Source organism: Primulina tabacum, chromosome 12 (assembly GCF_025594145.1).
Source record: "Primulina tabacum isolate GXHZ01 chromosome 12, ASM2559414v2, whole genome shotgun sequence".
Taxonomy (NCBI): Eukaryota; Viridiplantae; Streptophyta; class Magnoliopsida; order Lamiales; family Gesneriaceae; genus Primulina; species Primulina tabacum.
In genome coordinates this window covers 2712062-2726646 of record NC_134561.1, presented here as the reverse complement: position 1 = coordinate 2726646, position 14585 = coordinate 2712062, and the positions used below count along the sequence as shown (strand labels likewise).

At 32.3% G+C, this 14585-nt stretch overlaps 1 protein-coding gene across 1 annotated transcript; it reads right to left on the bottom strand.

Moving 5' to 3' along the window:
* Positions 1-48: 48 nt before the first annotated feature.
* LOC142521460 (plastocyanin-like) lies at positions 49-773 on the bottom strand. Its single transcript, XM_075624663.1, has one exon. It carries the CDS (start codon positions 664-666, stop codon positions 163-165), a length of 504 nt encoding a protein of 167 aa, XP_075480778.1. The 5' UTR covers positions 667-773; the 3' UTR covers positions 49-162.
* Positions 774-14585: the final 13812 nt, after the last annotated feature.

The window sequence follows — 14585 nt, the reverse complement described above, 5'->3', positions numbered from 1 at the left end:
CTTGGTTCATTTCAACTTTTATCAACTTACTGGATGGCAGTAGCAGTGTAAAGAACCATCATCTCATACAAGAGACAGTTTCAATTTTCAGTTTTTACAAAGGAGTACAAAAATGAGATGACTTGCACTTTTCATTCAGGTACAAAGAACTATCTATGGCTTTTACTTTACAGTTACTTTCCCAACCATTCCAGCTCCTTGGTGAGGGGAGCAGTAAAAAGTGTAAGTCCCTTTCTCTGTCAAAGACACAGAGTAAGTCTCCCCTTTTGCGTTGAGTAAAGCCTCCTCATCCATTGAAATTTTGGATACATCGACCCCTGCCGGAACATTGTCGTCGTCGAAGACCACGTTGTGTGGGAATCCAGCATTGTTTATGAAGGTAATTTTCTCCCCTGATGCCACCTCAAATTCCCCTGGGAGAAAGCTTAAAGAACCATCATCACCACCAAGTTTGACATCAACTGCTAACGCATTGCTAGCCAGCATTGCACTGGCGGCCGTGGCTGCGACCGCGACGCCAAAGTCCTTCAATGAGGCCTTGACACAGAATTTCGGGGCGGCCCGAGTGGCAACTACAGAGGTGGCAGCCTTGGATGATGAGGCACTAGCCTTTAGGCCAGTGAATGATGATGGAATACTGACTGATGCAGAGGTAATAGCTGCCATTTTTATTATTGTTTCTTTTTCTCCTACTGGTTGGAAATCAAGAAAAGCTGGATCTTGAGGTAGGATTTAATATGTTGAGAAGAGGATGTGATTGCAGTGTGTGTGGTGTGTGTTTTGTTGAGTTGTGATTTATAAGATAACGGATGATTGGATATCTGACTAAAATAAAGATTGATTGGATGCTATCCTCTCAGGTGGGATTGGATGGCTCTACTGTATTATGAGGTGGGAAATTGGACAAGTTTTTAGCTTATTTTATGATTGAAAGTGGATTATTTTCTCACACACATGCATGCACAAATGTGTGTGTATATATATAGTTTTAATATACTCTTCCTCATCTACCGCTCACACTTATGTGAATATCGACGAAGTGTCATAGACATATTGAATGTGATGAAACATATAAAATTTTCATATCGGTTTCATCGGTGCTCACATAAGTATACGATAAGCGTGCAACATATCAACATTATATATATATATATATATATATATATATATACACACACGCAAACATATGGGCATATGCCATGTGCTGTTTGAATAATAATTTAGAATATAAGTAAGTCTTGAAAAATTAACTATACTATGATAGGGCATGGGTATAAAGCTTGATGATGTTAACCACTAGATTGTGCTTAACTAGTTAATTTGTTATGCTACTATTTCTTTGGACAACAAAAGTAGAGTTTACAAAAGAAAGAATTCATCCTTGAAATTGGCCAAAGTAGAATTTTGATCGGATATTACTAACACGACGGCCCCGATCATTCGCACTCCGACGAGAAAACATAGCTCATTCTTCTAAGACCAAAGTTGAAGATCAAAAATCAACACTGGCCAATTTCCAGGACCAATTCTTTCTTTCTTTCTTTTTTACTCATCTACTGACATACTATAAATTTTTTTTTTTTACCATTTTAGAGAGAGACCGAATTAAAATCTATGTAAACTCTATGTCTTATTAACAATATTCCTAAAAATTAAATATTTTAAACTTTAATTATAAAGAATATAAACGCAACCTATAATATTCTCATTTCCACCACAAAATTTTCGATCGCCCCTTGAATAAATCATATAATAACAATAATAATTGCGAAAAATATATATATTTCAACTAAAAACACAATGTGAAGAACTTAATACCTCTAACTCTATGGGAGCATGGCACATTGAAACACGAGTAAGGAAATTGAAATACCAAATATATATATATATATATATATAGATACACACAAGAAATTATATATATAGATACACTTTTCAGTAGTACACAAAAAGTACATGTTGAAGATTCTGATTTTTTAGGTGATGGTGCAGTACAAATGGGATACAAAGCCGCCGTGACTTGTAGTAGTAGTACAACTATGGAACAAACACACACAAACAATATATTGCCCATTTGCTCTCTCTAACATTGAAAATAGGTACTTTTGAAAATAGGTACTTTTTGGGATGAGATAACTGTTCCCGTAAGTTGAACTATCGAACCATGTTGTTTAGTCTGTTGTATAGCTTGAAAACAATTTGAGCTGTTGGTTATACCACTTGCAATAACTTTTGGTGAAGAAAGCGCTCGGTTCTATAATTATTATCAGAGTAAAAGTCACGACTTCGATTTTAATTGATTTTAAGAAGTACAATTATTGAGAGATAGATTATTGAGATGAGATAATTTTCTATGTTGGGAAAGTGATCGAACAATGATATACTTGACTTGCTATACAGTTTCAAAATAATTGAACTTCACCATTATCATCAATTATAATTTTTGATAAAACGATAATCACTTGGTTCTACACATTTGAATTCGATGCTTTCAGAATTAATGTAGACTGACTAGAATATATTATGCACAAATATTAGCGATAAATCTATAAAGATATAGGGTGATAATTATTTATATATATATATATATATATATATATATATATTTCATCTGTCCCCATTATATTTATTTTTTAAAATATATAATTCACTTTTATATTTAATATCATTTTTTAAAGAGGCAAGCGCTCGTTCCTACAAACTATCCACATAATATATTAAATAATTACTCAAGCTACAGCCCAGACGTTGGCCCAAAGGTAGTTATATGGACTAGAGGGGGCCCAATCTAATCAGCAGGCCCATAAAAATAAATAGTTTTATGGTACCCAATATTGTTCCTAACACAAAAAACTAATTTCAAATAAATTCAATTATATTACTTGGATGAATTTATTATGTTAATTTGAAAACAATTATTTATGAATTTAGACAAATATAGTAGTATTTGTGGTGGATTTGAAATGCATTTTCGAATACGAACATTATTTCAAGTTCGTTATTAAATCGAATCCTTTTATTCAAACGAAATGCATCCGTCGATCCAACAACAAAATAAATGTACTTGACTGAAGGGTACCGGCATTTGAATTTCTTGCATTGTTCTTGATATAGATTTGAAATTATTTTGTAGATTATACAATAGTTTGAATAAATAATTTGTATAAAACCAGATTACGTTGTATAAAGACGTAGTTGTAATTTGCAAGAGGTTCGGGTCTAGTCCTCCTCCTATTTTGTTCAATTCACTTTTAGGGGTCAGCCAAACCCCGGATTTTTTTTTTTATATAGAGAAGCATCATAGTTAACGTTGTATAACAAAGTAACCAGACCGAGGGTGTACGTGCTCGATTTAGTAAGAGGTCTGTTGAAGGGAGCAAGAGTCTTGTTCGAGTTATGGCGTGGTCGTGCCATTAATCAAGTTGCACATTATGTCACAAATTAAGCTCGATCGATAATTATGCAAACGACTAAATGAATTAAATCACCCAATATTTCAAATGTCAAACTAGTTTCCAACAAGAACATGCAGCCTAATCAATCAACTATGTATACTTTAAAACTTGTTATTTATCACAAATAGAAGGTGTGATAAATAATTATGTTTAACTGATAATTTTTTGAATGGAAGAAAATTATATTAATAACATTTACTTCCCAAAAAATAACATATGAAAAACCCATTAAAAAAATTATGAAACACGAATAAAAAATCAAGTAATTTAAGATATTATTTAATACATTTCATTTGATGAATCGTATATCATCAACTTATCCTTATTCGTGGAAATTTTTTTACTCTATTTGTTAATTTTTTTTAAAAAAATAAATAAAATTTATATCCAATAATTTTGGTAAATGAAAATAACTTACATATGAATTCATAATATTTTACATTCTTCAATAAAAATCACAATCACAAATGTATAAATTCATCAGATTATTTATTATATGTCTATGACAAAATTGTAACTCGTTACTTAATCATAATTTCGATCACAAAATTGATCTGCAACGTCCAAAAATCGACCTACGTAAACAACATGCATGCAAATGAACTAAATTGCTTAATTATTTTATTTAATTGATTTTAAATATTTGCATGATGCATATTATATGATTAAATGTATGATTGCATGATTAAATAGCATGATATCATGAGAATTGAAGATTTTATCTGAATATTCGATAATAGGCTGGGGAAATGAGACCGGGGACGACCAAAACAAAATAAATATTTTCAAGGCTTCTTAATATGATTAAAAATAATTAAATTTTTCTAAACATGATAGAGTTCAAAATTATTTTACAAGACGAGCACGATTTTATCCGGGAAACCGGTTCTGGGCAAATGAGGGACGTTTAAAATAACAAATGCATTATTTTTGAAAACTAATTTTTATAAAATTTTATTTTTAAATTAAATAGGTGTTATTGGACCTAAATTACCTAGGATGAGTAAGATCAATTGCTCCTAAACTTGAGAGCCCAAAACCCAAGCCCATTATCATACAAATTAAAATATATAAAATAGAAAACCTAGGCTTTTTGTGCACACAACCAGCCGGAATACTACACACACCACACACACATATTTTTCGAAACTTTGAGGGAAGAAAACAAGGAGTCTTCGTCGCCCGTTCGTTCTTCTTTGCATCCTATGCCGACGATAGCATATTCGAGTGTTCTAAAACGCAAAGACACGTTTCTAAATTCCTTTGACGTATCATTCAAACTATTATATGCATGTTTTGATTATTGTTGCATGAAAAATATTTAAGCATGAACCATTTAACGATAGAACGATTATTGTCAATGTTTTGATGATTTTACGCTTGTTTATTTAACGCTATGATTCCTAAGGATACGCTGCGAATAGGAGGTGTTTAAATGACGGGAAAAGAGTTGATATGGGATGAAATGCAGGCTGGAAATCGAGCTTGGCCAAGGAGGAGGGTCCTAGGATTTTCCTAGGCTACTCGATGGGCAAGGGCTTCGGCTAGGTAGCTTGGCACCATGCGGCTCGGCCAGGGCTCGGCTAGGGGTCGTGCTGGACGTGGTCAAGGCCTGGGAAGAGTCCTAGCAAGGCTAGGGCTCAAGTATAGCGGCTGGGGAAGAGTCCTCATGACTTAGGACTCCCCCCATGCATGCTTAAGGGAGGCTACGGCTAGGGTGGTCGCGGATCGGTCAGGGCGGTCCAGGGTTGGTCCAATAGGGTATAGCGAGGTTGGCTATGGATCGGGTCAGGGCCTGGTGCAACCGTGGTCGATGGTGGCTCGGTATGTTGAGGGCCGAAACTTAGTGATAAAAAGGGAGAGGCGCACAGCTTGGCTTTAGGGCTAGGGGTTGTTGCGTTGGGCTAGACTAGGTCTGGAAGGGTTTAAAAGGGTCTGGGCAGGGTAGGTCCAAGATGGCTCGGTGGTGGCTCGAGGGAATCGAGCCGTAGCTTCACATACATGGGCTAGGGTTCGAATTATGGGTTTAATGGGAAAGGGTTCGAACCATGGGTCCACGGGGGTGGCTCATGGCTCACGAGGGTTATTTAGATTATAAAAATCTATGTTTAAAATTTGGAAAGTTTGAATTAATTCGGGAACTAAACGCTTCACGAATTAGTAATTAAGGAATTAAATTGAAATCTTCGAGTTTATGTTAAATAAAAATATTAAAAATTAAATTTAATCTTAAATTATTTGGGATGGTCTAAAGTCAATGAAAGTAAGAAAAAATCAAAATCGAGAAATTTTACGTGCATGGGCAAAACGATCATTTTACATCTGGGTTGTACAAAAAGAGTTGGCAGCATCCCGAAGGGTCATAACGCATGTAAAATGATATCTTATGATGTTTATGATGAAAATATGAGATTTAATTATTTATGTTAAAGTTGTGCAATTTTTTCTGTTAAAATGCTATTTTTGGAAAATCATGATATTTGATGATTTAAAAAGGAAAATGAAAATATTTTGAAGGATGTGAATTGACTGTGATAAAGAGGATATGATATATGATTTTTGGTAATATCGTGAGGGAAAAGGCCCCAGAGGGAGTCTGGATACGGGAAAAGACTCCAGAGAGAACCCGTCGATCGTATTTCCATTTTATGTCGGTGCCTAGTGCCTATCCCAATGCGCAATGGTGAGCTAAGACTGATCAGTCGACCAGAGGATAAAAGGCTAGTCACTTTCAAGGATCAAACTTCACCCAAAATGATAAATGCTTGAAAGTTTTATGATTTTACGATTTTATGATTTATTTATGCTTACAAGTTATTTTAAATAAAAATATGATTTTAATGCATGTGCTTGTATATGTGTTATTTGTTACTCATGTTTAGAACGTGCTGAGTTATTAGACTCACTAGGTTTGAATGCTGCAGGTGATGATGTTATTGAAAGAGGCGATGACGCTTGAGTGGATCGGGTCCGACAGTACACTCCTGAGGGCCTTTATTTTTCCGCATTAGTTTTGATAGTTAAAAGATTTAAAAATTTTGTAAATGATTTTATTAGAGATTTTTACGTTTTATTTTTAAAGTTAGGTTGATCATATAAAGGTTGGAGTTGATTTTTGGTAATTGACGATTTAGGGATTTTTATGTACTTGAGATTTAAATATTAAATTATTTTGATTTATAGAAATGTTAAGTTATGTTAATTATTTTCGAAATAAGGGTTATATCAAGAAAATTAGTAGGATTTTAAATTAAAAAGTGGAGGACGTTTCATGATCAAACAAAGTAAATATGTTATTTCTTATCCATCATTAGTCAACATCTTGTAAAATTATTTTAATAGTTTCATAAACGTAGATTATGAGTACTATAAATGTTGGAAATGATTTATGATCGAATTGTATCCTGTGAAATGATCGAATTTGAAGAAATTCCGATCGTTTGATTTATGGTTTCAAGAGTTTTGGGGTGAGTCAACCTTGCCTATATTTACAATAATAAGTAATACTTTTAGCATAAAAAAATATCTGATACCCCCCGGAGGAACCAGGGTCATGGATCGGGAGGAATCTGGGTCATGGATAATCATAAAATAACTCGGAGCATGGAAAGTTTTCAGTAGTATCATGTAAGGCCCGAATATATGGATGCTCGGGGCATCGTTTCCCCGGGATAAGGTTGATTAGGTAAGGTTCATGATAGATGGATGCCCGGGGAATCTAAGGATGCCCGGGCTCTCAGACAGATTCCGGATGATATCTCCATGCCGGGTGGCCTTGATAAAAGCAACGCACTTGAGTGCATATATATGAGACACCTCGATTCAGTAATCATCGTTGTCAAATCAAGGGACATAATGGATGGTCAGGAACAGTTAGTGTTAGAAACATGGTATGTGTGTTGCGTATTTTCACTACCACAAGTATACGGTGTCAAGTATTAGTGCTGGTTTGAGTACAGATATCGATCCCACGAAGAATAAATATTTAAAATTTTATATTAAGTACCATAATTGACATAGCTCGACTTTATTTAGAAAAATCAAGTGGTTGGTTTGTAATCAATTCAAAGAAAATAACAATTCCTGTAATTCTAGCACGCAAGAGAAATTCCATGAGTAAAACAATCTAGAGATATGATTTCGTCGAGTCTCTCCTATGCTAAATTAACATTGACTAACATTTAATTAAATCGCACCATATTTATTAACCAAGAACTCACAATATTTTCTATTCCCTCTGTCGAGTGATAAATAGAACTGTATTACCTATTACCGATTTTAATATGTCTATTCAAAATCATGTAACACGTAATAAATGCACACAAGGTTCTCTTATGGATTCGCCAAAGTTATACGTCTTTTGCATGTTATAAACATCTGACGATGTGATTTCCCCTGTCCTAATTTCGATCACGTCTCTCGAGTGTTAGATCTCAATTATTAGATCAGTCGAATTATGGCCAGTAATCCAAAATCATTGAAGACAAGAAATCACAAATAAACACGATGAATTAATTCAATGAAAATTCAAAATGTCAATAACATAGGTTTGAACACGATTACGTCAATCTCTAGAAAATAAAATTAGTTCATGCTCAAAACTAAATCACAACAAAACCTGTTTGTAATCATTAAAACGTAAAAGCAAAGAACCGAATTAGAAACGTGTTGAAGAGAGATAAAAGTGCGTCTCCGTGTCCGGATTTAGCGTCTTCAGTCTCCGTACTTCGCGTTTCGTCGTCCGTATCTTCTGACTTTTTCGCTCCTTTTCTCTCTGATATGTCGGCTGTTCTAGAATTTTCGGAATCCCCCACTTAAAATCCACGAGAACCCTATTTAAGTCTGACTGTTGCGCCGCGCGCATATGCGCGACAAAGACTCGCGCATATGCGCGGGTCCTTCTGTGCATTGCCTTCTTCTTGCGCGCATATGCGCGATCTTACTCGCGCATATGCGCGAGCCTCATTGCCTTCAGACCCGGGCGTCTTGCATGTTTCTCTTCTAGGTGCCATTTTCACTTTCCTTTGCGCCCGAATGACAGTCTTACCTAGGTTCCTGCAATCACACCAAAAAGCAACAAAAGCGCGTAATTCCGCCCAAAAAGACTAACAATCTATATAAAGTATAAGGATAATTTAAGTGCATAAAATGCACTTATCAATGTGCAACCATCTTTGCATAATTAGTAAGCAAGCACTGAAAACAAGTTAGTGTTAGAAAACATGGTATGTGCAACCATCTTTGCATAATTAGTAAGAAAGCACTGAAAACAAGATCATCGTTGACTTTCTATAAAGACCAAGTTTGTTTAACATTAAAGCATGGTTCATTTTCATATGGCCTACAACATTTATTATCAGATTCTCTCTAAAAACCCTTCACTGACTTAAGCGTCGGAGTGATCACGCCGGAGAATCTTCCGATGCCCATTAATGTTCGTTTTTCCCTTGAAAGTGCAGGTTTAGGTGCCCGGGCAATCATCTCCAGCTCATCAACTCGACCCGGTATAATCGTCAACCAAGCTCTTACCCGATTTACCCGATCTTCATCATTATCCTTCTATACAAATTGTATGCATGGCTTGTCCAAAGGCAGTAACTTGAGGGTATAATATACGGCATGCAGACTTGCAAGATTATCAAATCATATTCCCCTTGCAGAAATAATTTAAACAAGCCATTCTGTACCAAATTTTCTGAGAAAAATAAATAGATAGACACAGAGACAGTGCATTGTGTGTGTGTGTGTGTGAGGGTAAATAAATTCCCTTTATATTTTTAGTGAGAGAATAGAGAATATTATGTTATATTAATCATCTGTTGCCATTAATGGCTCTGGTCCTCTTTTTTTAGGGTTTGGTAGTCCTCAGTTTTAAATGCACTCCCCATTCTTCTATTTTTTCCACACCACCCTCTTTCTTTCTTCTTCCTTGTATTTTTTTTCACCCATTTTTCTCTGTTTTTTCATCAAGAAAGTGGGGAAAAAATTGTGGGTTTTCTCTCTTTTAATCCGTTTTTCTTTTTGAAATTTTTTTTGTTGTTCTAGGTTTTGTGGTTTTAGGTTTCACCACTGTTCTTGTTGAATTTTGAGGCTAAAGGGGTGAAAATCAGATACTTGATATATGCATCGATCCTTTCTGTTCGGGATCAAAGTAAAAAATGGGATAAAGGGTTTTGATTTTAGTCAAAATCTCTATGCCAAATCTTGTCGTAGAGTCTCTTTCAAATGGAAAAAAAGAAGGAAAAGAAACAGATTGTGTGACCCTTTTTTAATCTAAAAAATGTTTTTCTACAATTATAATATATATTATTCGATCCCTTTTAGCCAAAACTTTTGAGTTCTTGAATCGGATTACAAACCTCGGGCCTTTCTTCTTCCTCTTCTTTTTCCCCTTTTTCGTTGCTCCGAAGAAATTATATAGAGATCACATTGAAATAGTCACTGCGATGTTGGCTCGGTTCACTCAGAGAAATTTCAAACAAATTTGAATTCTTGAATAAGATCCCAAGTTCGTGTTTGGACTTTTGATTGAGCCGTGCCAATATCTCAGTGCTTTTTCATGCTTGAAAAAACTACTTAAGAAGACCAACTCCCACCAATATACCGATCTTCAATCTTGAGGTTCGATTTGTGTTTTATAAGTATATAAAATTTATTTTTTCCTTAACGATTCCAAAGAATATTTGTCAAATTATATTGTACAAATCATGATTTTATTAAACCTTAATTGAGTTATGGTCAAGTCCAGTTGGTTTTTTCAAGATTAATTCATAAATTGGATCGAGCAACATTAATTCTGATGAATCCAATAGTTACATCGAGTTTGAGTAATAGAAAAAGTTAAAGTAAAGTAAAATTAACTAGAATAGATTTGTGAGACAATTGTCAATCATGTTCATATTTTCCATAAAAAAATGATTTTTCAAACGTGACTCAAATAGAAAGATCATCTAACAAAATTTACGCTTTGAGATCGTCTCACAAATATGTAATATCTACGTTACATAAAAGATTTTAAGATTTTGGGAAATTTTTCGTTTTGATTGCCTAAATTTTTGTATGTTTTCCTTCCTGATTGGATTGAATTGTGATAGGAATATTTACATAATAGTTAGAGTATATTTTCCCACAAAATAAATATTTATATTAAACGAATATACATATTGTTAAATAGTTTCTATTTTTATTTAATTAGATTGAATACTTTTTTCTATTTAATTTCCTAATAGTACACAAATTGTTTTAGTTAATAATTTGTTGAATTTTTGTAGATGATTAATAAATACTATAGTAGTATGGGCAAATCCTGTTCAAAATATTTATTGTCCATGTTTCTTTTGTGTTTTTTGCACCAAGAGAAAGGAACTCTATTTCAACATCATTCCTATTTTCTTCAAAAATTTCAAAATTATATATATATATATATATAAATTTTATTTTATCAGTGTTATTTTATATAATTAATATTTAAAATTAATAAGTATTAGTGTTTGAATAATATTTTAAAATTATTGATTAATATAATGAAATATTTAAAATTTAAATATTATTATAAAATGATATTATATAAAAAAATATTTATGTCATTTGAAATAACACAAATGAAGATAACAATATTCTATCATTAAATTGATTTCTTTGAGTGGAACTATTATTAATAAAATTATAGAAAAAGATATTTAAAATCATATATTATTTTGTCTATAAAAAATTTAAAGAATAAATAAATTTTTTTAAAAATAAATTTTTTTGTTATTTATTAGATAAATAATTTTTGATAAAATTGTAATTATTTTATTAAAAATATTTATATTAAATTATTATAATAATAGCAATTTACAGACATTTGATGTACCAAAAATTCATGACGACACTCATTAAAAATTTGAAAAAATAATATTATATATAAAAAAATATATTTTATTTAATATGTTGGAGAGTAGTGAATACTAAATATATAAAAATAACACAAAATTAAAATTCATAATCGAAATTAAATTAAATGATATAATAATTAATAAATGCATAAACTTAAATGTAGTTTATGTTTCAAAAGGACATCACATTCAAATTTGATTTTTTTAAAAAAATTAAAAAATAACACAAAATCAAAACCATAATAAAATTAAAATGAAATGATATAACTAATACAAACACTAAATGTACTTTATATATTTACGGGACATCATATTAAAATTTTAATTTTAAATTTTTTTCATAAAAACTTCATATTTGATTATGTTTGTCGTTTTACCAACATCTATAGCTAATGGTAACAGTGTGAATCAAATATTTTAAAGCGTATAATAACACGAACATAATGTTTTGATTGTTCTATAAGCAAAAATTGTACCCCAACAATATATATTATCTCGTTTGCATGCCCTACCCTCTATTTATACATGTGAGTGTGTGCCCATGTTTGGCCGACTAAAATGGATAATTTGCATAACATATTATTTAAGACTTTATGACATACAACTTTTCTTTGCTTATAATTAGGTTTATGAAAATGGAAAAAATTCTAAAAAAATTGTGAATATTTTACAATATATGTTAGAAAATATTACGTAAATGAAAGTTATCTAAAGTGTATAAATTAAGATATTATAGTGGCATAAGAGTACTCTATACTTTTGAATATTTCATATTTTGATATATTTAATCTGAATGTTGAGTTATCGATTTCTCTTTGTTTTTAGTATAGAAAAAAAAAATCTTTGAGTTCGTTATTTTTCAAATCACCAAAAAATCGGATTGGACCAGATTGGGACCAAAGTAGAATCGATTTTTTAGAGATTTCATCACGTATCTAAATAAATTATATATAAATTTCACGTCAATTCTTAATTTATCTATTGATTATAGTTGTATGAAACAAGACGAAATCTTCTGCTACACTTGTTGCTCGAAAAAACGCTACACTTTGCTCAAACAAGTCTATTTTGTAAAAAACAAAACATTCAATCGTCTATTTTTCAATTAAAAAATCATCAATATATTATTTTAATAATTTATAGTGCTTGAGATACAAGTTATTATCGATTTCTTAAAAAACAGATGAATTGAATGTTTTATTAATGGTTAATTTTATTTTTATTTTTATTTATACATGATGTTTAGTGCATTTAACTTTCAATAATTTTTGCAAATGGAACTTGTTTGTGCAAATTTTTGTACGGTTTGGAGAACCAAGTGTAGTAGATGATTTAGTCCCGTATGAAACTAGTCTTGAACTAGTTCCGTTACTGGACTCGAACGAACCATGTTAAAATTGTTGTAGATTTATTTTTAAGCAACCCAATCTGATTCACTATTGATGTTGAATTCGATTCAGCTCGAAATCAGTTGTATTGGTTGCAAATTGAACCGAATTAAACCAGACCAAATTCGGACCGATTCTGGATTGATTCAATCCATCAACCATGCCTAGTCTCACGAGTCAATTTTGAGAGATTATTTTTTAGTAAATTTTTTTAATATTATATTAAAAGTATTTTTTTACTACAGGTATGGATCATGTCAATCTCTCATAAAAATATAATTATTGTTCTTTGTGGTGGTGTACCTAAAATCTTGATAATTGACACAATATTGCAGCAACAAATTTAGTTGAGACAAGTGTTGTACACTCTCTCCTTAAAAATAATTTTGCCCCACTTTAGTTCTTCGGTTTATGACAATTAGTCCTTAAGATACAACAACTCTTTCTTACAATAATAACACTGTTGTGAATTGTAAACACAATAACTAGAAAATGGATTGTACTCTCTTTCAAAAGAAGAAAGTGGAGGAGAAGGTAAAATAAATGAAATGAATGCACAAAATTCGATGATCAAAAGTATTTTCTAGTCGTCTTTGATATTTTATTTATAGATTTCAATCATTAGGGACGTGTTATTTCATCAAAGAGGTATTATTTCATCCAAAAGTCCGATGAAAAATCAAATGACACCATTTTGATGCAAACTATCATGAAGACTCGCAACTTTTAGTCAACCAGCACCGCCAGGCGCCTCTCCTACGGCCCTAGAATAATCCAGGACACTGGGAATGAGTTTCTCAATCAAGGTAGCAACTTGGCTCATTCTCTTTGCATGAATCTCGTGCAAAAGTACTTGAAGTTCTTGAATTTGACTCACTACAGATTTTGAGTCTATTAGCGTCACCAAGCACCTAGGCGCCTCCTCCACGGCCATGAAATAATCCAGGCTTCTTTCTTAGTAAAGAGGATAAAGTACAGGCATATCCAGAGTACCTCTGACCTGCTATGTACCGTTGAAACAAGGGTATGAGTTGGTGCGATCATTATAAACTCGATCGATGATCTTGAAGTTCGATCTCATATTTAAATATTGCTCAAAGATCGTGATCCGGCTCACAAACTTAAAATTATTTTACATTTTAGAAATGTATAAAAATACAAATATATTGCTTTTTCATCGCTGCCATTATATAAGAAAGAAATTGAGTTATTTTATTTATAAAGCTTATTTTAACGTATTCATGGGCTATGAGTTTGCAAGTCAACAAAAAAACAAAAGTATTCGTCGAGATGCAATAATTACCTCTCTATCATTTGGGCTACATTCTAATAATTACTCCAATTAACATCGACAACGTGTCGTTTGCGTAACGACAAGATTACAAGTAGATTGATATATAGTTTAGTAACAACAAACTCATCTTTCACCCCACGCAACGACACATAATATATGATACAAAGATGGATTGCAACTCTAATCTAGGTACACACATCGTGTTTTACTCTTAAACCTATATAGACTTTGTATGTGTGTGTATATATATATATATATATAAATTTTCAAATATTTAGAGTAGTGGTTGAGGGGAGTAAATATTGCAAAGAAGAAGTGGCTGAAAGATAATAAATACGAAGGAACAAGTTACACTGTGATATATTTAATAATGCTGTGTAAAAGAAAAAGGAATCTCTGCACAAATTGTTTGCGGAACAGAGAAAAGGAGATGGCGCACTTTAATTCTTTGCCATCAGACAAAGATTCCCATATTAATTACTCCTCATTTAGTATTCCACCGGTGCACTTCCATACTACATCCAATCATCCATCCCTCCCTCTTTTTTTTTTTTAACAATATAATAATAAT

Coding starts and splice junctions, on each gene's coding strand:
- LOC142521460 (XM_075624663.1), bottom strand. CDS start 666: ATGGCAGCTATTACCTCTGCATCAGTCAGTATTCCATCATCATTCACT.